At 36.0% G+C, this 26,883-nt stretch overlaps 1 protein-coding gene across 3 annotated transcripts in view; it reads right to left on the bottom strand.

Annotated features, from left to right (window-relative positions):
* CSTF3 (cleavage stimulation factor subunit 3) overlaps positions 1-19,173 on the bottom strand; it is a 69,969-nt gene extending 50,796 nt beyond the window's left edge. For 2 of the 3 annotated variants that reach the window (XM_038563074.1, XM_038563075.1), the window contains exons 1-2: positions 18,950-19,173; positions 4,002-4,320 (exon numbers count right to left, since the gene is read on the bottom strand). Coding sequence is in view for 1 of the 3 variants with exons in the window: in XM_038563073.1 (XP_038419001.1) it covers positions 4,002-4,097; positions 4,219-4,320; positions 18,950-18,976 (225 nt within the window). In the remaining 2 variants the exon portion in view is untranslated. The remainder of the gene's footprint in view (positions 1-4,001; positions 4,321-18,949) is intronic. The other variant, XM_038563073.1, reaches the window with a different exon arrangement.
* Between the last annotated feature and the right edge of the window lie 7,710 nt (positions 19,174-26,883).

The following is a 26,883-nucleotide window of genomic DNA, read 5'->3' as shown; positions in this document are numbered from 1 at the left end:
CTGGAAGACAAAGAATAGAAAATAAGATTCTTTAAAAAAAAAAAAAAAGAATGTTATCTAAATTAACCATGTCATTTTGCAAAATAGTTTTATTATATAATGCCTGAGTGAAAAGGCCTCAAAGGAAAAAAATGTATAGATCAAGTTAGTATTAGTGACAAAACCTAACCACCTATGCTACAATAATGGAAAGGAATATGTGGACAGGATATTTCAATAAAAATTGAAATAGAAGTTTGCTAGTTTTAATAGTAAACACATAAATATTTCCTTTGTTTTGAAAATAGTATGTAATCATTCAAAGCACTTTTGTATATTTGATTACTCAGTTCTGTGTTTGTAAATCATTCCTGTGTTCTTTTACACCCCTACACTACATGTATACAAGCATTTAAGAAACTACAGTTAAAGATCATGTTGTGTTTTAGAGTACAATCTGAATAATCACACAGACATGGACCAACATTTATTACAAACAGGAAAAGAGCAGATCTATAAGAAAAGAGTACAGATTTTTTTAAAAAGAGATTGCAAGCTGAAGTATAGGAAAGAAATTATAATCTGAATGCAATAATTTTATCTGCATTTAAAAAATCACATTGCTCAGTATATACAAAGCATTATAACAACAGTAGTTTGAACTGCTACTAAGAGGAATTAAAACAGTATTGACAGTGGAGAAGTTTATTTCAATTTAGGTCACTCATGTTCCATCCTGAGTTCACTTCCATTTTCCAAGAAGAAAGGTATTTTTAAGAGTCATTTTTCCCAAGTAGAAAGGTTATTTTGAAAAACTGAAATGTATACTTTACAACCCATTTTTATAAGGATTCATGTTTTTAAATTTTTTTAAATAAAAAGCAATCAATTCTCTACACACTTTTATTAAAGAATTACAGCTTTCACAGATAGCAAGATACATTGTTGCTATTATCAGCAGCATTACCTTCATGATTTCTCCTTCAGCTACCCATAAAAAAATCATTCTTTCATGGGAAAATTTATTATGAATTTGGCCCAATTCAAAACAAATTCCTTCTAACAGTAAGATATTGCAGCTTATGTGCTGTCACACTGATTATCTAGCTACATGAAAAGCTACAGAAACCACAAGGGGAAAAAAGAACATAAAAAAGAGTATGGCAAAACTATAAAAATGTTCTCAATTTTGTGATAGTTAGCAACCCTTCTGACCACGCTAAAAAGTGGTTCTTTAAAAAGCATTGAGGCTCTGACTGGGTATTCCACTTAACTCTGATGTTTCTATATAATTAACATATGCAACACTAAAGTAATCTGACCTAGTTCTGAACTAGTTTAATAAAGTTTAATAAAGCTATTCTTTTAATTTTACACAAGTAACTAGGTACTGCAAATGCCACTAATGGGCTGATATACTGACAAATATAAAAATATTAGACTAGTATCATTATCTTCTCTACTAAAAATTTTATTATGCTCTTTTGCAATTGATGTTGATATTTCAAGTTTGAAAGCAAAAAAAACTCACAAAAAAACCCACCTTTTGCTACTTTGTTCTTAAGAAGGATTTACAAATTTCTCTGGGGAAGCAAAATTATCTGTTATTAATGATGTATGTATTTTCACTTGAAAAGAACTAAATGTATTTGGACTCATACGCATTGGTTTAGGTGACCATAAACAAATGAAACATATTTTTCCCACCATGAAGTACTGAGTTACAACAAATGTATTAAAAAAAACTTTATTTTCTTGAGAGTGCATACAAAATGTTATGTAAACACTGTTAGTATTATCTTTCATGTAAAGACATTGTTATTATTACTTCAGATTTTAATGTATTATAAATAGGTTATGTGTCTCCTCCAGAAATATTAAAGGCCACACTGGGTGATATGACCAAAGAAAACTTTAGCCTTGTACAGGCTAAACAAAGTACAAAATGTGAAAATAAAAAAAAAATAAAGAGCAAATCAAGAAAGAGAAAAACACAGTTCAGGATATGCATTTCTGAATCAGCAATTTAACATTTTAATTCCTAAACCAAAAATGTCAATTTTACAAAACACATATATAATTCTTTACCATTTCTTCTCAAAAGATGTTTTATACATACATTCATATTTGTGTGTGCATGAGAAAGAATTGCAAATATTATGAATTAAATATATCAGGCAACTGCTAATAGCTCTGAAGTATTAAATGAGCCTGTTATTTAGACAATTTTCAGCCCCTTGAAATAACATCTAGTCTTAGAAATCTTTTTTAGAATGCAGTTGGTATTTTTAGCTAGGAAATGGAAGAAACAGACTTATTGTGTTCACACTCACAGAATGGAGTATCTAAAAGCCAATTTCAGTTTAACTTAAGCTTAATAAAATGCATGAATAAATACCCAAATATATGAGAAATTTCTAAAACTAAAGCACTACTTCATTATACAAAAACTATTATGTATTAATTATGTTCATTTCTGATGAGTTTGCATATAAGCTAATGTGTTTGCAAAATCAAACTGGAATGCAGAACAAGTACAGGTGATCCAGGTTCCTTGCTTTAATGAGTATTACAAAGCAGCACTGGGTTCAGCATACTTCAGACAGGCCTACTCACTCACCTGGTGAATTCCACGCCAGTCTACTCTGATGATTAAATATATTAAGGAAAGAAATGGTCCCAAAGGATAACTGATGAAACCCTAAGGATATGGTCTTGGGTCAAAAGCACAACCAAACTCCATGTAAGGTACAGTCTCTCACACATACACACATACATACCACATACACAACCACACAAAAAATTTAACACACACACACACAATGTTCCTGCTATTATCCAGTAATTCCCACCTACCCCCGAAGTAATATACTGTAAACTCTAGCACAAATATAGTTAAGTACACTGTAGCCTCAATTTAAACTGGCTGTTAGTTGGGTCCATTATGAGGAACACATCACAGGTGACAGACACCGTGTTGTGCTGAAGTCTGTTTAGTACTACGAATGACTAAAGCCCTCTGAAGAGGTCCAAAACAGACCTATATATTATCGAATTCCAGTCATTATGGATAATGTTATGATGAGGCTGCAGTGTATTTATGTTGAGAATTTATATTACAAAATTAACATTCAAAATAAGAATACTTCATAGTCTAAGTTAAAAAGAAATGGATAGAATTTTCACTGTAATGTGGATATTATTCCCACCTCATCCCTTCCATTAATTCATAACCTGAAAGATGATTACCTGGTGCCACTGGTATCAACACATTAATGCTTTATTATCATCTTGACTGCTAGTTCCAGTTGTCAAAAATGAACATTTCCCTTCTTTCTAATCATAACAAGAATGAGGCCCTTACTCTTTAAAATAAACATGCCTAACTTAAAATTTCAAGTTAGAAAGCAAGAAAAAAAAATACCAAAGTATCATTGGGTAAATTATGATTACACAGATTTGAATCACATTAGCTTATTCCTGAATAATGTAAACTTTATCCTATTAAAAAACCTTATCTTTAAATTATCAAAATGCTTACATTTATTGACAAACCATGCATTTTCACAAAATTAAAACTTGAAATAATTTTTTAGCTAACATGTTTCATTCCACCACTCAATATACCCTATGAAACTAACATTTCTGTATTTTCTTATAATACCATATTAGTTTGTAAGTAGGAATAAAAAGAAAATGAGTTCTAAATAAATGACACAGGAGGCAATAAATTGACACATGACAAGTAAATAAAAGGCTAAAGCACTCCAATACCATTGAAACTGTTTTAATGTTGTTGCAACTCCAAAATGCAACAATCATCAGCTTGTAAAGACCCAAATTTCAAAAATTCATTTTAATTACTCCTTCAAACCTATATTACAAAATAAAGGCAAGAGACATTTAAATCCTCCTTGTCCTGGTTGTGCTATCTAATGTTCCTAACTTGTTTTCTATCACTCTAGTGTATGCTGCAATTCCCATCAGATGCTATATAAGAAAAAATAAAATAAAATATTAACCTCTGCTTCAATGTATAGTTTCCAGAATCTGCCAGAACTGGGGAACTGGGCAACAAGGCGTTCATAAGTCTTCCGTGCTTTGTCTATAGGTTGATTCTAAAATTGAAAACCAATAAACAGCATTTACAATGTTAGGATTATGAAATATTATTTACTGCAGAACCAAGTAGTGTGATTGGACCCATAGAGAAGGAAATGTAATCCTATATCACTAAACCTGTGCCTCTCGAATGAGAATGCTCCAAGCGTCAAGGTCATATGGATTCTCTTCTAATTTCTTTTCGGCTTTCTTCACCTTCTCTGGGACATACTCAGCTGCCTGGAGGAAAGAAAAATAAGGAACTGATGTTACGGTTTTAAAACTTTCATGACTAATTTAATCCAAGCACAAGTTATCAGTCCCCAGTACAAAGCATAAAAATGTACTCTTACAAAAGAGGCCTGCACTTTCTACAATCTATGTATATGTTATCATTTAAGTCACTTCCATGAAAACAGAATTTAGTGATCACATACTTTTAAAAGCCATTATTAAACAAACCCACTTTTTATATTAAATATTATAGAGCAGCCATTCTCAAACTCTGTGGTCTCAGGACCTCTTTTATATTCTTAAAAATTACTGAGTATGCCAAAGAGCTTTTGCTCAAGCAATTATTTCAGTATTTACTATATTACAAATTAAAACTGACAAAAATGTTATTTTTCATGTACAATAAAAATAAATTTACACGTTAACATAACTTTTATGAGAAATAAATTTACAAATTCAGTGAGAAGAATATCCTTATTTTGTATATTTGCCAATCTGCTTAGGGTCTGGTTTTCAAAAAATGTAGCTGGATTTTTGTATCTGCTTCTGTATTCAATCTGCTGTGATAGCACATCATGTAAAAATTCCACTGTACTCTGAGAGATTAAGAATGAAAGGGTAAAAAAAGTATCCTAAATTTATTATGAAACAGTATGAACTCACAGATCCTCTGAAAGTCTTAGGGAACCTCCCGGGTCCCTGGACCAATTTTGAGAAACACTGCTATAGAGCATTCATCCTGAGCCACAAAAGAAAAAGCATGAAATGATATGTAAAGTTTTTTTTGATATAAAAGTTTTAAAAATATGAATCACAAATTGTATATATAGTATCATTAAAACTAATATAAATTTACAGTAAGAGATTTCTAAGACTGTACTAAAATGTTTAGTGGTCATGTGTGGGTGATAGTTTTATTTTTATTAAAGATACAATCTTAAAAAAAGTGATGCCTAAAATAGCTAGCACCTGAGGCAAAAATACAAGTACTACTTCTCAAATCATTGTTCAGAATACCACTGTGTGCCACAAAAAGAAAGCAATGTTCAAAGAAGTCAGATAAAAGTGTTTTGTCTTTTTGCAGGACTTCTTAAAATCTATAATCTGACAATACACAATATTCAAGAGGAGATAAGAGAAGGAAACACTGCCCCTAACAGCTTTTTTTCCCCCCCAGTGGCAATTAACATCTCACAGAAAAATGTCAAAAATCCAATTGGGAAAAATATTTTAGACATAGGTTTAGGAAAACAAATATACCCGGGAAAAATCTATTCTTCTTTGGAATAAATTGTTATCTACCACAGGTAAAAGTATGTTTTGTAATTTTGTATGAAACTTTTCTAAAACATAAGCTCTAAAATTAAAATCTAAGAGCTCTACAAGTAGGTTAGCTCAAGAAACTAAGACTAGGGAAGTTTAATAAAGGAGGATTGCTGGCCCCAACCATATATTAAAACCCAAAATGACATGGCAAAATGGTTTGATAATGGTTCATGAATCAATGGTTCATGATGGTTCAGAAAGAGAACGATCTACGGAAAATGAACAAAGAAAGGTGGTATTTCAAATCAGAATGGTGGCTTATTCGACGTATGGTGTTAGAATAACTGCAGTCAACTTTATTAAGATAAAATTGAATTCCTATTTTACCCTTTCTAGCAAGGTAAATTTCGGATAGAGTAAAGGGCTAAAACAAACAACAAAAAAGAACTAGAGGGAAATATAATGAAATGGATCTTTGCATAGAAAATTGTCAGAAACCTCTGAAAAAAGTACACTTAATTCAGTTTTAATTGTGCATGAAAAAGTATTATAATCAAAATCAGAAGACAAACCTAAAAAATATCCAACATATTTGGCAGAGTACTAAATTTATTAATGTATAGTCAATAAAAGACCAGAAACTCAAAAAGAAAATGGGCTAAATATTGGAGTTCATAGAAAAGGAAGTAACAATGACCTTTATATATTCAAAGGAAATACAAATGTAAACCATAAAACAGAGATCCAAAGTGTTTTTTTTTTTTTTAAGATTTTATTTATTCATGAGAGACACAGAGAGAGAGAGAGGCAGAGACACAGGCAGAGGGAGAAGCAGGCTCCATGCAGGGAGCCAGATGTGGGACTCCATCCCGGGACCCCAGGACCATGCCCTGAGCCAAAAGCAGGCGCCAAACCGCTGAGCCACCCAGGGATCCCCCAAACTGTTTCATAACCAACACTGCACTAGCGAGGGTAAATAAAAATATTCTCACATTGTTATGGGGGCAAGTAGTAATTTGATCAAAATTTAATATGAATGTCTGATTCTAAATTCCACTTCTGGCAACTTCTCCTACTGCATACATGCACAGAGATGTGCACTGAAGAACAGTATTTAAATAATGACACCATGGGCGCTCAGGTGGCTCAGTGGTTTAGCGCCGCCTTTGGCCCAGGGCCTGATCCTGGAATCCTGAAATCGAGTCCCACATCTGGCTCCCTGCATGGAGCCTGCTTCCCTCTGCCTGTGTCTCTGCCTCTCTCTGTCTCTCATGAGAAATAAATAAAATCTTTAAAAATAAATAAATCATGACACCTAAAAACTAAATAAAGGAATTTTTAGTCACTTAAAAAAAAAAACCCAGCAGGGCAAGTCTATAGATAGCAACATGGAACTATCTCCATAATTTTGGGCGTAAAAAAAATTGTACATGAGCTGGGGGAGACAGAGAGAGACTCCCAGAAACACACACTTACTTTATAATATAAACTCTTCTACTGTTTGAATTTTTACTATTCACCTGAAAAAATATTTGTTCGGTGCCTAATATGTGCCACACATTGTTGACGGGACACTTGGGATACAACAAAATAAAGACTTCTCCTTTCAAAGAGTTTACTTCTTGAAAAAACAATTTTTTGAATGAAACAAGGATCTTATAAGATACCAACTATGAAATCTTAATGATAAGAAATGATATAGGAACTTCAAATCAGGAACTAAAAAACAGCTAACCTATACCTGAATTGCTTTAATACAATGCTAACTAGTGTTGTGTTTCAAAGCGGTCGGATGGGAGGTCTATTCACTCAAGAGCCAATTGCTGAGTATTAGCCTACCACATCAGATAACAGATACCATAATCTAGAAGAACAGAGAAGACTCAAAAGATAATATTCAACCACAAAATCACAGCAAAAAGTATAAATAAATGTCTCCTTGCTACATAAAATAAGGCATTCCTTTAGTGATTCTCAACCCTGACAGCACTTTAGAATCACCTGGAAGAACGGAGATTTAAAAAAGATGCTCAAGCCCCAAGTCATAGATCAATTAAATCAGAACCTCTAGTAACAGACCTGAACCATCACCAATTTTATTTTTTTTAATCATTATTTACTTTAAAAACTCCCCAGATGGTTCTAATGTCAGCCTTAGTCAAAAACTTTAGCTCTCCAAGGGTTTCCTAACCCTTTTTGGTGCCCCACCAAGTCTATTTTCATAGACTATAGTCTACTAAAGCCTATGGGCTCTTTCTCAGAATAATAATGTTTTTATTTACCCTTCATTTTTTTTTTTAAAGTAAGTTCTACATCATATGTGGAGCCTGAACTCACAACCCCGAGATCAAGAGTCACATACATGCTCTATTGACTGGGCCAGCCTGGAGCCCCTCTCAGAATAATGTTCTTTTTTTTCTTTTTTTAAGAATAATGTTCTTAAATACATTACAAACTATGTACTGTACACAATATACACAAACTATGAGATAGTGTACAAAATACACAAACTATGAGAGACTTCAAAGGAAACCAATTATATTGAAATGTAATCACTAAAATATTTTCAAAGTTTTACACAATAATACATAACACATTAAATAACAGGATCTAGTAATGAGTCTAATGATAAGGACAATATTTGTAATATTTATAACCAGTTACAGTTGTTGCTAATGCTGCTAGTGTGGTTTCTTGCCTACATTCATAATAGAAGGAAAAGCTCAATTTTAGAGATTAGTAAAAAAAAAAAAAAAATTTTTATTTTCCCCACCCAACTTCATAGAACCCCTAAAATTCTAACCAGACACCACAGGGATGGGGTTACAATGCACCTAAGAACCCCATGCAAAGGATGGAGAACAGATGTAAAAAAACAAAAACAAAAACCCACAGCTATTGAGCATCTCCTAGATCAGGCATTAATCACTCCTTTTTAAGTAATAACTCCATTTCATAATAAGAAATATAATTAGGGGATCCCTGGGTGGCTCAGTGGTTTAGCGCCTGCCTTCGGCCCAGGGTGTGATCCGGGAGTCCCGGGATCAAGTCCCACGTCAGGCTCCCTGCATGGAGCCTGCTTTTCTCTCTCTGTCTCTGCCTCTCTCTCTCTCTCTCTGAATAAATAAATAAAATCTTAAAAAAAAAAAGAAATATAATTAAATTATATGAATCTTCTCAATGTCCAGTAAGAATCTGACAGAACCACAGCTCAGCTCTTTTCAGAATCTGTTATACCCCTACATATTTTCCTCTTGTCAAGGATGTAAGTTCGTAAAACAATCTACATAGATAATTCTCAATCAAGTACATTAATTAACAAGGAAACTACCCAGAATGGCCAAGAATACACTCTGGTAGTTATGGCCACATTTAACTCCTACAATAAAAAGTTATTCATCATGATGAACCAGGCGGGTAGCCAAGAGCATACTTCTGTTCTCTTGCCTGGGCATATTTCTATAGGGCAAAGGAAATTTGAACAGTTTACTAGTATTCCACAAGACACTGGACCTCCATAAGGAATGGCACTGTATTACTATTTCCTAAATTTATTCCAGATCAGAGGAATAGGTTACTTTAAGAACATTTAGGACAAGTTTCCAATGCTCATTTGAAATGGAATGAGGTCGAAACTGTGCTTAGTATCGCAAAAGAACAACTATCCTATGGTTATAAATCCCCAAAACTTATTACAATAAGAAATTATATCAAAAATCCAGCTTTTGCCTTTGGAATAAACTTTAATCCCATTATCATTTTTTAAGATTTTATTTGAGACAGAAAAAGGGGTGCAGAGGGAGAGAGAGAAGCAGACTCCCCACTGAGCAGGAAGCCTGATGCTGTGGACCTGAACATCATGACCTGAGCCAAAGGCAGAGACCTCCCCATTACCATTCTTTAGGGAATTTTTTAAAAATATTTTATTTATTTTTTATTTAAAAAAATAATTTTTATTTTTATTTATTTATTTTATATTCATGAGAGACAGAAAGGGGGGGGGGGGACAGAGACACAGGCAGAAGGAGAAGCAGGCTCCATGCAGGGAGCCCAATGTGGGACTCTGAGATCACGCCCTGAGCCAAAGGCAGACGCTCAACCGCTGAGCCACCCAAGGGTCCCTCTTTAGGGAATCTTAAAGGGAGTAGGATGGACCCCAAATCAAATGCAGAACAAAAACTGGACTATTTCCCAAGCCATGTACATTACCAATGATATTAGTAGGACTTTGGGAATGTCTTTGATTTACACAATTGTAAAAACCAGAAAAATAACACAACTGTACAGCATATACAGAGATACATACCAACATTCACTATTTCAAATGGGTGCAAAACCCAGAAAAACTGTAAACTACACGATGTGTTTTTTGTATAGGGACAAAATGTTACTCAGGAATTATCTCTAGCATCTGTTCTATAAATTGTTTTTCTAGTGGTAGGGTATTGCTAACATACTTAATTTCTCTGAATAATAACAAGTATACAACTAACTAAAAGTATGAAAGAAGGGTAAATTCATTACACATTGACCTTTTTAAATTTTCTTTTTTAAAATGCCTTTAAAAGACCATACACAAATCACTCATCTCAAGTATACAATTCACAATAAATTTTTAAAAAACATGTAATCACCCAACAAGAACCATACTAATAGTCATCACCATTTCCCAATCCCCTACCCCCAGGGAACCACCAAAACTTTCAGTCTCCAGGGTGTGCAGGTATTTAATGTCAGTTGTAACACACAATATGTGCTGTTTCTGGCTTTTACTTTGCATGTTTCCAAGGTTCAAGTTTCATCATGTTTCGGTACTTTTCTCTTCAATGCCAAATAATATTCCATTGTATGGATAGACAATCCCACATTTTGTTTATCTGCTGATGGATATTTGGATTGTTTCCAGTTTCTGAGTGGAGATCATTTTGTGTTTTCATACATGTATACACCTCAGGTAAAACTGCTAGGTCACAAGGGAATTCTATTTTTAACATTTTGAAGAACTGTCAGACTTTTCTAAAGTGACTGAACCATTTTATATTCCGACCAACAGTGTTTTAGGAGGGTTCCAATTTCTCCACATCCTTGCTAACACTTGTGTTTTGATGATTATACCCATCCTAGTAGGTGTAAAGTGGAACTCCTTGTGGTCTTGATCTACATTTCTCTGATCACTAATCAAGTTCAGCATTTTTTGATGCTCTTATTAGCCATTCGCCTTGGAGAAATGTTTATTCAGATTCTTTGCCCATTTTTAATTGGGTTATCTTTTTATTGTTGAATTGCAAGAGTCTTTTGTATTATAGATACATCTATTAAGTCCCTTATTAAATATCAGATTTACAAGTTTTCTCCCATTAGGTGGGTTTCTTCCACTTACCATGTTAAAACTTTGTTTTTATGAAGCTAACCCAGAGAAACAGACTTTGACAAGGGCCTCACAGGCACTATGTACTATTTCAACGATTCTCAAACTTTTTGTAAAAAATCACTCTGCATTCTCAAAAACTGAAGAACAAAAGAAAAATTTTTAGAAATGTGGGCTATACCTATCAATATCATCACATAATAGAAATTAAAATAGAAAGTTTTTTAGTTCATTTTAAGATAAACTGATCTTCTTTAAAAATATTTTCCAAAACAAAAAAAAAAAAATAATTGAAAACCATGGCAGTTTATTTTGTGTGTGATTCTTTAATATCCGGGTGAATAGGAGACATTATCTGCTTCAGCTTTCAATCTATTGCAATATATTGTTTTGGATGAAGTATGATTATGTAACTATGTATACGACTATGTATGTAGTTGAGAAAGTGAAAAACACTTTTAATGGTCTTTTCATATAACTGTGGATGGCTCAATATAGCCTCTGAAAAACTCTAAGTTAAGCTTTACTGAAACTGCAAACCAGTTTCTATATGGCAGCCTAACTAATATTAAGGGGCTGATTAACAGGAGGTGGGAGGGGGGAGGGGGGAAATGACAAACATGATTAATGGCTGAATAAAATAAAATAATCTAATTTCTTCTTCCCATTCCCACCAGGGAGTACAACTTTCACAGAAAAAAAGTAGTTCTCCAAATAGCTGCTTTCATGGTAAATGAGGAGGGTGTTACGCTACATCATCTCAAAGTTAAATTAAAATAAAGGTCAGTGAAAATTTAAGCCAAGTGATGAACACAAAAAGTATAGAGGAGAAGATGGTAAGTTAAAGGATTTAATCCTGCATAAATAGGTTTTGACCATGACCAACAGAAGTAGAGGATCTGTCTCAAATATGGTTTTGTAATGACTATCTACCACTATTAAGGGTAATGACTGATTAAATACAGTAGAGGAAGGAAAACCATAAAATCCTATCAAAAGCCTAACCATCCTCAAACAATCTACGGTTTTTCTCCACTTATTTTATCAAGAATATATTCAAAAACAACTTTTAAGGTTCAGGTATCTTCAACTCCTACATGGTTTGCAAGCTTCATTTACATAAAAATCACGTATGGTACTTGTTTCAAATGAAGATCTCAGTCTCACAGAGTCTGATATTAAGTTGTACACACACATACTTGTATAAATCACCTCAGTGATTATGATTCAATAGACCATGGACTCCATTTGGAGAAACACTACTTAATCGAACTGTTCTGTAAATGTATTTTTCAAAATGAAAAATAAAGTGGCAACAGACCTAAGTCATTCCATTTTTTTCCCTAAAACATTTTTTTTAAGATTTTGTTTATTTATTTATGAGAGACAGAGAGAGGCAGACATAGGCAGAGAGACAAGCAGGCTCCATGCAGGGAGTTCAATGTAGGACTCGATCCTGGTACTCCAGGATCACACCCTGGGCTGAAGGCAGGCACTAAACCGCTGAGCCACCCAGGTTTCCCTCCCTAAAACATTAATAAAGCTGCATAAACTATACTATCTATGTGAAGTCTTAAGTCTCCCTTGGTAGATAACCTTTATTCAAAATTAAAAATAGAGTAGCACTTTGCAAGATTATCTGCAAGTAGTAACTGAGATGATTCATATGCCTAGAGAATAAACCCTTTAGTTTATGTGACAGGTGACATTAGGACTGAATGCCAGCTTAGTCCTGTACTCCTTTATAGTGTAAAAGAACTCTACTAGATTTTTTTTTTTTGTAAATAAATCTGAGTATGTATCCTGCATATAATCTCTTCAACCCTTCTAGAAACTAAAAATCTACTAAACATGTAAACAATCAAAACTTAAGAAAAAACAGGCTAAAGATTGTTGGTCCAAATAATGGTACTTATCATATTTGCTTATTAAATGTTTATTCATTCACTAGGAAACAAATAGATGCAAACTACAAATAAAGACCAGAGTCTTTTAGAATTCAAAAAAATGTGGCTTTACACCAAAAGTAGCCAACGTATTAATTCACTAGATAAACTAAGTAAAACACTGGAAAAACATCAATTTGGACACAGTGCTGTTGTCCTCCTTAGCTTTATTCGTTCGGTATTTATGGATTATTAATTATCCATTAATCTAAAAATTTGCTAACTTAAATCCTTTTTTACATCAATTCTCACAACATTACCAACTATTCAGTAAAACAAAAAAACTCAAATTCACACCTAGGTCTGGCCTAAACAGAAAAGATTTAGAGATAACGGCAGAAAAGCTTAAAACTATGAACTGTTTTTGGCAATTATCCACTTAATAGGTACAAACATCCTTTTAAAAAAAAAAAGATTTATGTATGTATGTATGTATGTATGTGAGACAGAGAGAGAGAGAGGCAGAAACACAGGAGGAGGGAGAAGCAGGCTCCATGCCGGGAGCCCGACGCAGGACTCATCCCAGAACTCCAGGATCATGCCCTGGGCCAAAGGCAGGTGCCAAACTGCTGAGCCACCCAGGGATCCCCAATAGGTACAAACATCTTAACATGTATTTTGCAATTCTGGAAAGTCTACATGGGATGTAAACTGTATTCTCTGAAACTCCTATATTATCACTAAAGGAATGCAATCTCTCTTAACACAGCACCTTTCTATTGTACTTCTAAAGAAAATAAATACTCATATAAATACAGACCAATCTCTCTTAGGAACAGTTATTGCCAACTAGTGTATTCTACATGGCCGAAAAAATAACGATAAAGATGAATTCAATTTTGGCGGCCCCTAATTGTTACACCAAGTATCACAACAGGAGGAGAAAATGTAGGAAAGAATATTACAAAAAAATTGTTAAAAACAAAAAATAACTGGGCCCAAAGAACACATCGTCTAATACTTGGTCCTTCCCCTCCCCAAAATCCACATTGGCTTTAAAATTTTTTTGGCACTACCATTACCTTTTAACTGCTAGTAAGCACTAATGCTTACCCAACAAAATCCTAAATCAAGTTTCAGGTTTCAACACCATATGTCTTTCATCTTTCATTCATCTTTCATCTTAAGAAGTACATAGCAGAGAACAGTTTTCATTATTTTCCATAACGTCCCAAACTTATTTTTGACCAAAAGACGATGATTTATGGCTGCAAGTTCCTCTCTTTAAGAACTACCGGTAATTATGCTTCTTCAAGTCATGCAAATTTTCCAAAGTGAGGATCATTTTGTTTGTATTATATGCCTTCCTAATCCTAGGGGAAGTTATATTTTGTTTTATTAAATGAGTGCAGAGGGATGCCTAGGTGGCTCAGCGGTTGAGCCTTCTGCTCAGGGCGTGATCCTGGGATCTGGGATGGAAACCCACATCAGGCTCCTTGTGGGGAGCCTGCTTCTCCCTCTGCCTATGTCTCTGCCTCTCTCTCTGTGCCTCTCTTAAATAAATAAAATCCTTTAAAAAAAGAGTGCAGAAACAGAATTTTAGGGATTTAAAGGTTCCTAAGAACAGGCCTGGCTGAACACATTTTTCTCTCTCTTCATATCTAATAAAGCTTTAGAAACCCTCCACTCTTACGCCCAGAATATTTTACTTTGTCCTCCAAAATTAAATTCTATGGGAATTTGTAATGTATGGCATAGAGCTTAAATGCAAAATTCATCCATTCATTTACTGTACATCTTTAAATGTCAAAACAGAATTTCCAAGATTCCTAGATGCAAGGAAAACGGCAGTCCCTTCAATTCAGGTCTAAACCCTAGTGAAGCAACTCCAAAGAGCTAAATGCTGTAGGGGTACTGCACAAGGTAAAATGGAGCTTAAAAAGAATGAGATCAAAAGTTGAACCAAGCAGTAAAACACAAATATGACAAAAATATAGCCATAATTCCACACAGGAACTAAATGTGTTTTCATTAGGGAAGTGAAGGGGAACTTACAAGCACAGTTTTGTCACCACTGAACTGGCAAAAACAGTAATCAAGAATACCCTCGAAAACTGGCAAGGTAATTTAAATAGCTCTCTATGCAAAATGGAACTTCCTCACAAAAGCTTAAAAAGGCGGCGGGGGGGGGGGGGGGGCCACAACAATAAACCTTAGCTAGTGATCCTACTTGTTCAAAATCATCTCCCCCTTCTAGAAGGCACAAATCTAAATTTCAATACCAAGAAAGTAATAGCCACATATATATTTTAATAACAAATTTAAGATATAATCAGGCTTATTCAACAAACTTTGAGCTTCAACTGCTAAAAGGCTAAAAGAAATCCACACTTCCTATCTTGCCAGATTCTTTGTCCATCACATCCTTTGGTATCTTTCCAAAGCAAATGCACCACCATTCAGAGTGGCTTTGGTTTCTTTGTTTGCTTTTACTATTCTTTAGTATTATTTAGTCTTTTTCTTGTCTATCATTTCAGCTCATTTTAGGTACCCTGTTCCTCTAAATATTCAATGACTAAAAGGTTACTGAGGGATCCACCATCAACCCACAGAATACTAACTGCAAAAGGAAAAATAATCCTTCACGATGAAGAAACCTAGCAGTCATCACCCCACCCCATCACCCCAGTTCCAAGGCAAACTAGTGGAATCATTTTTTTAACCATGTCACTCTTGAAGGTGTAATCTAATTACTATTGAAGGTGTTTCAATTACTATCAGTTAAAGTTGAATAAACCAATATCTGGGATTTGCTGGGAAATAATGAGGATGGGGAGAGCAAGTGAAAAGTATGGGGAAAAAACAAGGTCAGCCATCAGTTAAAGCTCTATGATAAGAACATCATACATTATACTATTTCTTCGTTGTTTACATGTTTGAAATCATTACAAAATTAAAGAAAAGATTATATAATAACACTGTTGATAATCAGACATCAAAAACCGTCTTTTAGGTTGATGGAGGAAAGATACAGGAGACACCATAAAGGTTAAGACAAGTTAAGCATCCAAAAGAAAAATAACCATCGCTTACTTTTTAAACATTAGATACAGAGAAACCCATGAATCCACAGTCATCTCCTTTTAAAAGAGAAAGGAAAATGGGGCACCGGGGTGGCTCAGTCAGTTAAGCATCTGACTCTTAGTTTCTGCTCAGGTCCCGATCTCAGTGTCCTGAGATTCACTTCCAACTCTGCTGGAGTCAGCTTGAGATTCTTTCCTCCTCCCTTTGCTCCCCCCACCCCGCCCACTTGCATGGGCTCTCTAAATTTAAAAAAAAATCTTAAAAAAAATAGGGGGGTTAAGGGGGTGCCTGGTGGCTCAGTCAGTTAATGGTCTGCCTTTCACTCAGGTCATGATTTCAGAATCCTAGATCAAGCCTCATGTCAACCTTCCCTGCTTAGCAGAGTCTGCTTCTCCCTCTCCTCCCTGCTTGTGCTCTCTCAAATAAATAAAATGTTTGAAAATAAATAATTTTTTAAAAGGAGAAAAGAGGGATCCCTGGGTGGCTCAGCGGTTTAGCGCTGCCGTCAGCTCAGGGGGTGATCCTGGAGTCCCCGGATCAAGCTCCCTGCAGGGAGCCTTTTCCCTCCCTCTGCCTGTGTCTCTGCCTCTCTCGCTCCGTGTCTCTCATGAATAAATAAAATCTTTACAAAAAGAATATTGGAAAAAAAAGGAGAAAGGAAAAAAATTCTTTACAGAAAAACATGAGCGAGTCAGTAAAGACAGAATAGAATTTTTAACATCACCATTTGCCACCTCCAAAGTAATAAGTGATTCAATTGACACATAACTAGTTTTAAAAAGCTACTGAGGAATACAAAGTCAATCCACAGATTACTAACTGCAGAGAAAATAATCCTTCACAATGAAGAAACCCAGCAATCATCTCCCTGCCCAAATAATCGAACTTAACCACCATTAATAGTGGAACAACCTAGCATGAAGTGCCTTTCCATGTAACATTATACCATTCTACCCAAAAATATTTAACTCAAATATTATCAAAGCTCTCAGTTTAGACCTAACCAACCACAAAGTTTTCAGGAAATAACAAAAGATGAAGGGACGAGTTAAATGATACCACATACACAAAAATCAAATCAACCCAGAAAATAAGTTTTATTAGAAAATTGTCTTGGATTCTGCAGACAAGTCCCTGGGAAAAGGGGGGGAAGGAGAACTATTCAAGAGACAAAACTAATGGGGCATGTAAACCCAGATTAGATTCTGATAAGAGAAAAGAAAAAGAGAGAGAAAAACCCTATGAATCATATTCTTGGGACAACTAGGGAAATGTGAACAGGAACCAGGCTTTAGAAATGATAGGTTAAACTATTAATTTTTTTAGGTGAGAAAATGGTATGGTTATATAACTGCATCAATGTCCTTAAGTAAAAGAATGATGAAATATAAGGGCCTGAAATATGTCTCGACTTACTTTCAAATAAATATGCAAGCAGAGATAAAACAAGTTTGGAAAAACAGTTAACAGTTATTGATTATAGGTTAAGAACTGTATTGCAGGCATTCATCTCACTTTTAACTTTTCTCACGTACTAAGTTTCCTTTGCACGGTAAAACTTTTAATTTCTTTTTTTCATGTAAATTTTCACCACCATCCCCTTTCATTCAAAACAAGAGAGTTCGGAAATATTCAAAGTCATGACATTTCATTTCAGTGTCCTTATAATTTAAGAAAAATTTTGGAACTAACAAAAAGTTCTGGAAACTTTCAATGAAACCTTAGGACGTTACTCCTCAAGTTTCAAGTGACAAAATTAGGTATACATCTCAGAATAACCATAGGTATACATAAGCAGATGTGATATTATGGTTTTGAGACTGGAGATTTTGCTTTCCTGGGCATCGAGACAACCATGTAAAATGTTAACAAGGTTTCAGTCAACGAGCAAACACAAAATTCAATTTAGCAAGCTCTCCCGACGTGACATTTACAGTCCCCAGACTACTCAAGAGGAACTGCAACTTTGGCCTCTGTCAACCTCCAAGAACAGCCTCTACCTTCTAAGCTGGGGACTTAAAAAACAAAAACCTAAGTGTAGTTCGTTACCGTGGCAACAGGGAATTTCAGGAAATTGAGACTCTGCAGGCTAGCGGGCCTCCATTTTAAAAAACTATTTACCTAAACATTCCAGGACTTAAATCGAAAAGCAAACTGACTGACATCTTTCATGAAGTAGCAGTTTCCTCCTTCAAACTAAGAGGCAAAAATACTACTCTACAAAATTCTGAATAAAGAGCCAAACACCCTCAATCGTTTCGCTAAGTACCTGAATTTTAAAAATGCTTGTAGATCATTTACGTCCAGTACTAAAGGAGACGTTTTTATTTGAAGGGGCAAAAAAAAAAAAAAAAAAAAGGACCTCTCGTTTTCCGATTTATCAAATGCTGCAACATTTGGATCGCTTGAAAAACGAAAATGAAAATGCGGACAGGGGGAGAGGGAAAAAAAAAAAAAGAAGGTATCAGGAGAAAGCTACACAATCCCCAAATCTCAGCATTAACCACGCTTTTTTTTTTTTTTCCTACACTGCTTCCGGCTTCATTCGCTCTGGCGAAGAGACCATTTCTCCAGACGAGTTTCACCTCACGTTATTTCGCAAAACTGGTCACCTCTCTGGGGGCATATCGGAAGGGGGGGGGGCGGGGGCAGAGGAAACACCGTCAAGTTTTTTTCGAAAACAGAGGCCACACGTTCAAAGTAATCGATCCTCAACCACCCTAATGCCAAAACAAAAATGGTTATTAAAGGAAGGAATCCCCCAGGAGTAGTCCCATAAACCTAAACAGGACGAAGCAGCTTCCTATTGTCTAAAGCAAGTGTTCGCGTTAACGCCTCAGAGAAGCCAAAACAAGAATTTCACGTCTCCGTCAGCTCTCGCTCCCCGGTTCCCACCATTTCCGCTGAACCCCGTCCTCCGGGTTCCTCAGACCCCAATTCCCTCCTCAGGCGAACATGGCTGGAGCACCCGGACCGACACAGACGTGGAGAGAAGAGGTCGCCACGAGGCCCCACCACTCTCTTTCCTCACCTGCTCCGGGGCTCCGTCTCCTGACATGGCCTCAGCTGACTAGAAAGGGAGAGCTGGCCCGCGATGCGAAGCTAGAAAAGAAAAATTAAACTAAAAACCACCCCAAACCAGTAAAGTTACCCCCGGCCCGGCGGAGCCAGACAGCCAACGCGAATCGCCACCGCCCACTCAGATATGAATTAAAATGGCTGCGCCCCTGCCGGACGAGGAGAGGGGTGTGGCTTCGGCATTAACTTCCGGGGCGATGGGCGGAGCTAAGGTCCCGACGCGCCGGTTTGCTCGGCCGCGCGGATGCGGGGAGGAACGCCGAGGTGGGCGTAGGGTCTGCGCTGACGTCACGACGCCGGGCTCCCGGCGCTGTTGCTGAGCTGGCTGCAACCGGCTGGGAGGCGGGAAACTGTTTACCCTGCAGGCTCGCGCGCCTTTTGGAACTTAATTACCACGCTGTGGAACCTGGGTTTTTTCACTGTTGAAGCCTGACTGCCAATCAGTGTAGTTCAGGGCCAACTGGCCATCTTAGGGAGCGATGCTAAGTTTAGAAGCCTTCTATATTTTGTTTTGTTTTGTTTTGTTTTGTTGTTTTTGTTTTTGTTTTTTGCCTTCTATATTTTGAACGTAAGAGACATATCGAGGTTTTCCTACCATCTGAACTAATGCTTTCTGTGCTTGTTAGGGATGCTCTCATCCATCTTACACGGTCACTATCTCCTATTTTGTCTAAAGTTTGTTGTTGTTTTTTTTTATGGATTCATTCATCTTTATTTCAAAGTTTAAAGCACTGTTTATTATAAGAAACTTCACTACTCGATGTGTATATTTGCACACATGCAAATATCCAAACATATGTGCAATTGTCTAAAGTTTTGACGTCAGTAAGGCCCCGGGAATTAAGCTCAGCATCTTACGGTGATTCCTCGTATGCAAAGTGGAGATAATAGCGCTCAGGCCCCGCAGCCAGACTCCCATTCCTTCAAACCCTGGCTTCCTCTCTCATTGGATTGGTAACCTTGGGCAACTTGTGCCTCAGTTTCCTTGCCTATAGATACGAGTAACAACAGTAGTATCTGCAATTTAAATAAGGTGGACACGTGAAAGTGCTCAGAGCTGCTCTGGCCATAGCCCAAGATTAGGGGAGAACAGGTCTCTTCTCAAACTAATTTCCAATTAAAGATCATCCTGGGGGGATCCCTGGGTGGCGCAGAGGTTTGGCGCCTGCCTTTGGCCCAGGGCGTGATCCTGGAGACCTGGGGTCGAGTCCTGCATCGGGCTCCCTGCATGGGGCCTGCTTCTCCCTCTGCCTGTGTCTCTGCCTCTCTCTCTCTCTCTCTCTCTCTGTCTATAAATAAATAAAATCTTAAAAAAAAAAAAAAAAAAGATCATCCTACGCTGTCCCCTCTCCTCCTCCTCGCTGATGGAGGCCCACGTATCCAAAAGTAAACTTCGGCTTTCACCACGCACGCCTTATTCTTCTCGTCTCTCCGTGCCTCTGCTCCTATTTCCACACCACCCTTTCCACAGCCTGAATTCTTACCCTTCCAAGTAATCAGACGCTTGAACGAAAGATGTTTATTAACACAAAGATGTCAATGTTTATTGCACCATCCGACATGGAGGCCTCGTTAAGTAGGTTACGAAACATCTCTACAATGGAATGTCGTGAGGCCAGGAAACATGTTAATGTTCAATGACAGATATCCACGATATTGTTAGCTGAAAAAGAATACAAAAATAGTGCACATTATACTGGAGATGTGTATACACACACACATATTACATCAAAATATTATAAGTAGCTGTCTCTAGGTTGTGTGTCATAGACTTTTTAAATCTGTTTTCTGAGTCTGTCTATGATTAATGTAAGAATAAGTCTTTAAGGGGATGCCTGGATGGCTCAGTGGTTCAGTGCCTGCCTTCCGCTTAGGGCATGATCCTGGGATCTCAGGACAGAGTCCCACATTGGGCTCCCCGCATGGAGCCTGCTTCTCCCTCTGCCTGTGTCTCTGCCTCTCTCTGTGTCTCTCATGAATAAATAAATTAAAATCTTAAAAAAAAAAAACAAGAATAAGTCTTTAAGAATAATATTCATACACATATAAAAGAATAGCTTTCACATTCTGTTCTCCAAAGTTTGACTCAAATGCTTTTTTTTCCTAATATTTTTATGAAAAACTTCAAAGAGATCAAAGTTCGAAGAATAATACAATGAATGCCTATATCCTCATTACACTGATCCAGTGACTAACATTTTAGCATGTTTGCTTTATAGGTATGTATTTATACGTGCTGTTTGCTATTTACAAAATAATTTGAAAGCAAAAACAAATATCATGATGCCTCATCCAAAAATATATTGGTTTATGTTTTATGAGAATGAGGACATTCTCCTTCATAACTATAGTACCATCATCACACCTAAGGAAATTAATACTTATTTCCTAACATTATTTACTATTCAGTTTATATTCAAATTTTCCCAGGTATCCCCAAAATATCTTTATAGGAGTTTTGTTTTGTTTTTGTTTTTTACAAATGAGGATCCAATAAAGTTTCAGGTATTGCATTTAGTAGTTAAATCTCTTCAGTTGCTTTTATTCTAAAAATAGTCCTCTCATCTTTTTATTTTTTAAGAGACCTGACTGGTTTTCTCTAAGAATGCCCCATAATCTGGATATATCCAAGAGTGTGCTCTAAAGGAGTGATAAAATTCAGGTTAAACATTTTGGCAGGAATATGTCAGAGTATAGCTATGAACTTACTTCATTTTGTATTACTTCAAGAGATACATCAAACTACTAATTTGATGTTAAATTTGATCACTTGTTTTGATGGTGACTATCAGATCTCTCCTTTAGGTATATTTCACCCTTTGTAGTTAACAAGCAGGTAGTTAGAGTGAGGCTTTGGCACAGTGCCAATTTCCTATTCCTGCAACAAATTTTCACCATGATTTCATGGTCTATTAATAAATCTTTCCTGAATTAATAGTGAAATCCTTGGTCTCTAAATAAAATGTTTCAATTCTATTATTCTTTCTACATTAATAGAAAGATCTGTGTAAAAGAACTCTTCTTCAATAATACTATAAAAAGCAGGGTAACTGTTTAATTTTTTTCCCTTTAATGATAAATTTTTAAAGTAAAGGATTTGATCTAATAATACCTTCTTGAAGTAGTGGAAAAGATTTTTTTTTTCTGGCTTTCTCTTTTTGAGTATCATTGTAGATTCATGAGTTTTTTAAGACTCAAGTTGTTTCAAATTTTTTTCTTTTTTATGATAGTCACACACACACACACAGAGGTAGAGACATAGGCAGAGGGAGAAGCAGGCTCCATGCACCGGGAGCCCGACGTGGGAGCCCGACATGGGATTCAATCCCGGGTCTCCAGGATCGTGCCCTGGGCCAAAGGCAAGCGCCAAACCGCTGCACCACCCAGGGATCCCGTAATCCTTATTCTTTGGGAGCCAGTACAAGTCGCTTTATACTGAGTTCCCTATCTTTTTGACATGATGCCATTAGTTTTGGGAAACTTCCTAACTTACTGGCACAAAATGTCTTAGACTCACTTATGTATCTTCCCTCTTACAGAACTGCACCCTCCCTGTCACAGACCTAGACTCAGTCATTTCTCCAAGGTACCTTGTTTCCTTCAGTTTGGAAATAGTAATAGAAACAAAATGTGAATGACAGATGTTTTCTTTGCTACTGGGTACCATTGTTTCTAGGCCTTTTCAGTGTTCAGAGATAGGAAATGTATTTTTTAAATTACAAGTTCATATATTGATTTTCAATTCAAATTTAACAGACTGTCTTTTTTCTTTAGCGCTTCTACATTTGTATCTCATTTCTCTTATTCTAGAAATCTTGGTCCTTACAAAATACATTGTTATTAAAAAAAAAGGTTTTGCACAACAAAGGAAACTATCAACAAAACTAAAAGACAATCTACTGAATAGGAAAAGATATTTGCAAATGGCATATCTGATAAAGGGTTAATATCCAAAATATATACAGAATTTATATAGCTCAACACCAAAAAACAATCCAATTTTAAAAATGGGCAAAAGACATAAACAGACAATTCTCCAAAGAAGACCGACAGATGGCCAATAGACACATAAAAAGATGCTCAATATCCCTCATCATCAAGGAAATGCAAATCAAAGCCACAATGAAGTATCACCTTACACCTGTCAGAATGGCTAAACTCAAGAACCCAGGAAACAAGTGTTGAGAATGTAGACAAAAAGGAACCAGGATGCCTGGGTGGCTCTTCGGTTGACCACCTGCCTTAGGCTTAGGGTGTGATCCCCTGGGCCCAGGATCAAGTCCTGCATCGGGCTACCCACATGGAGCCTGCTTCTCCCTCTGCCTGTGTCTCTACCTCTGTGTCTCTCGTGAATAAGTAAATAAAATCTTAAAAAAAAAAAAAGAAAGAAAGAAAGAAAAGGAACCCTCATGCACTGTTGGTGGGAATCCAAACTATTACAGCCACTTGTGAAAACAGTATGAAGGTTCCTCAAAAACTTCAAAATACAATTACCATATGATCCAGTAATTCCACTATTGGGTATTGTTTATGAAAACATTAATTCTAAAGGATATATGCGCCCCTATGTTTATTGCAACATTATTTACAATAGCCAAATTATGGGAGCAGCCCAAGTGTTCATTGATAGATGAATGGATAAAATGTGGTGCGAGCACGCACACACACACACACACACACACTGGAATAGTATTCGACCATAAAAAAGAATAAAATCTGGCCATTTGCAACAACACAGATGGATCTAGAGAGTATAATGCTAAGCAAAATAAAACAGTAGAGAAAGACAAGTATCATATGATTTCACTCATGTGGATTTTAAGAAAGAAAACAGGAAAAAAGGGAACAACCCAAAAAACAGATTCTTAACTATAGAGAACAAAAATATGGTTATAGGAGGGGAAGTAGGTGGTAAGATGGATAAAAATAGGTGAAGGTGATTAAAAGTACACTTATCTTGATGAGCACTGAGTAATATATAAAATTGTTGATCACTAAAAAAGTTTTTAGATTAAAATGCCAATACTAAAATATCAATATCAATATATTTTCTGACTGATGCTTAAGTCTTCTTTAAAATTCTTTTTGTCCTTAGATGGTGTCATATTAAGGATGTTCAGTCAAGGTCCTTCCACTTGAAATAATTCTTGTATCTCTGAGTTTACGTGAGCAATTTGTTTTTTGTTGTTGTTGTTATTGCTGTTTTTACGTGAGCAATTTGATATATAATTAGGTTCTGTTTCCATTTGGTTTCAATTTTAATGTTTGCTCTTTTTAGCTGTAATTTTATTTTTAAATATAAAAACCTCATTACATAGCTCAAGAATCAAAACTCTATAAAGTTGTTCTCAGAGGAATTTCACTTCAGTATCTAGACCCTCCACCCACCCAACCCCATTCCCACCCTCTATAGGTAATCATTTTGATTAGTTTCCAGCTAAATCCTTCCAGTGTTTCTTTTTGCAAAGATAAACAAGCATATATTTTGCCTTTTTTCTTACACAAAAGGTCCATTAGTCTACACTTGCTTTTTTCACTTAATATATTGTGGAGGTCACTCCCTACTTTATCAGTAAAGATTTTCATCTTTTTTTGTTCGTTTGTTTATTTAATATTTGAATAGTACTCCACTGTGTGGATACACCATAAGTTTTACCCAACCTTACTGTGGGATATCTATGCTGTTTCCAATCTTTTGCTCTACAAATAAGGCTTCCGCAAATAATCTTCAGCATATATTGTTTTATATTTATGTATATGTATCTTTGGGGCTCATTTCTAAACTGAGATTGCTGAATTAAAGGGTAAATAGACATGTAACTTTATTAGATCTCACCAATCCCCCTTTCAGGGAAATTGTGCCATTTTGCACTCCCCAAGTCTGTAGCTCCTTCAGTGTTGTCAAATTTGGACTTTTGCTAATCTGATAGGTAAGAGGTGGTATCTCAGTACTGTTTAATTCACATTCCGTTTTTTACAGGTGAAACTATAATCTTATCATATGTATAAGGGTCATTTCCTTTTACTCTGAACTGTCCATTCATGTTTTTTTGCCCATTTTTCTATTTTTGGTCTTCGTTACCTTGGTTTTTAAAAATGCTCTCTGTATTATAGAGATTAACTCTTTGAATGTTATATAGGTTACAAATATTTCCCCCTTATTTCTCATTTTTCTTTTAACTGTGCTTTTATTGAAAAAAAAATTTTTTTTTCTTTTTTTTTGTGAGGGTGGCAGGAGGTTGGATGGGGTTATTTTTTTTGGTCATGTAAAAACAAATTTTTAATTGTTATGTAGTAGAATTTATCAATCCTGTTGCTCTGGATTTTGGGACTAAGATAGAAGGCCTTTCTCTGTTCCCAGGTAATAAATTCATTCATGGTTTTAGTACTTCTATGGTTTCATTTTTTCCATTTAGATAGTATTGCTAAAATTGGCAAATAAAAATACAGTACAATCAGTTAAATTTTTATTTCACTTGAGTAACAAATAATTTTTTGTAAAGTATGTACCAAGGGGCAAATGTAGACAACTCTACATTTTAACTGGCAACACTACATTCAGATTTATGATCATGTTAGAGTTTATTCTGACGCATATTAGGCAACATGAGTCCAAATTTATCTTCTCCCAAATACAAATTCAATTTCCTTTTTTTAAAATAAAGATTTTATTTATTTATTCATGAGAGACACAGAAAGAAAGGCAGAGACACAGGCAGAGGGAGGAGAGCAGGCTCCATGCAAGGAGCCTGATGCAGGACTCAATCCCAGGGAATCCAGGATCACGCCCTGAGCCAAAGGAAGATGCTTAACTGCTGAGTCACGCAGGTGTCCCCAAATTCCATTTTCAAAAAGTAATTTTTAATGAAGGAGTAATCTTAAATAAATTAGTGACAATGTGACATTTTGCCCCTGAATGCTGTGCTTTGCATCTTTCAAGAATTATGAACATTTTCCTACCTAGCCAACATAATACTATTACATCTAATTAAATAATTCCTTAATGTCATCTAATACCTAATACATACTTAGATTTTCCAATTGTCCCAAAATGTTCTTCATATTTGGTTTACTTAAAATGAGAGCCAGTCCAGGATAACACATTGTGTTTGGTTTTTCTGTTTCTTACATTTCTTTTAATCTAAATTCGTTTTTTCACAACCCTGATTGTTGAAGAGACTAAGCCAGTTAGTTGTTGTTGTTGTTGTTGTTTTTTAAGATCTATTTATTTATTTGAGAGAGAGAGAATGCATGCATGAGCCAGGGGAGGGGCAGAGGGAGAGGAAGAGAAAGAATCTTCAAGCAAACTTCCCACTGAGTGTGGAGCCCCATGGAAGGCTGGATCCCAGGACTCTATGATCATGATCTGAGCTGAAACCAAGAGCTAGATGCTCAACTGACTGAGCCACCCAGATGCCCCAGTCTGTTGTGTTTTAGAATGCATGTTCCACCTATGGATTTGTCTCATTGCTTCCTCATGATGTCGTCCCATGAGTTTCTTGTTGTAGGTGTGGTTACACTCCATTAAATAACATAAAACTGGGCAGCCCAGGTGGCTCAGCGGTTTAGCGCCGCCTTCTGCCCCGGGTGTGATCCTGGGGATCTAGGATTGAGCCCCACGTTCGGTTCCCTGCATGGAGCCTGCTTCTCCCTTCTGCCTGTGTCTCTGTCTCTCTCTCTGTGTCTCTCATGAATGAATAAATAAAATCTTTAAAAAAAATAACATAAAACTTAATATGGGATTAGGGTGGAGACGGTCTAATTCTGCCATTTTTTTTCTTGCAACTAGAAAATAATTCTTTGGAACCACAAACATGTTAGGTTTTTCATCGATTATTCACCTGTTAGTTCTTACACCAACTGATAATTTTTGACTTGCTACGTTAG

The sequence above is a fragment of the Canis lupus genome, chromosome 18 (assembly GCF_011100685.1).
Source record: "Canis lupus familiaris isolate Mischka breed German Shepherd chromosome 18, alternate assembly UU_Cfam_GSD_1.0, whole genome shotgun sequence".
In the NCBI taxonomy this organism is placed as follows: Eukaryota; Metazoa; Chordata; class Mammalia; order Carnivora; family Canidae; genus Canis; species Canis lupus.
This window is presented reverse-complemented; position numbering and strand designations above follow the sequence as displayed.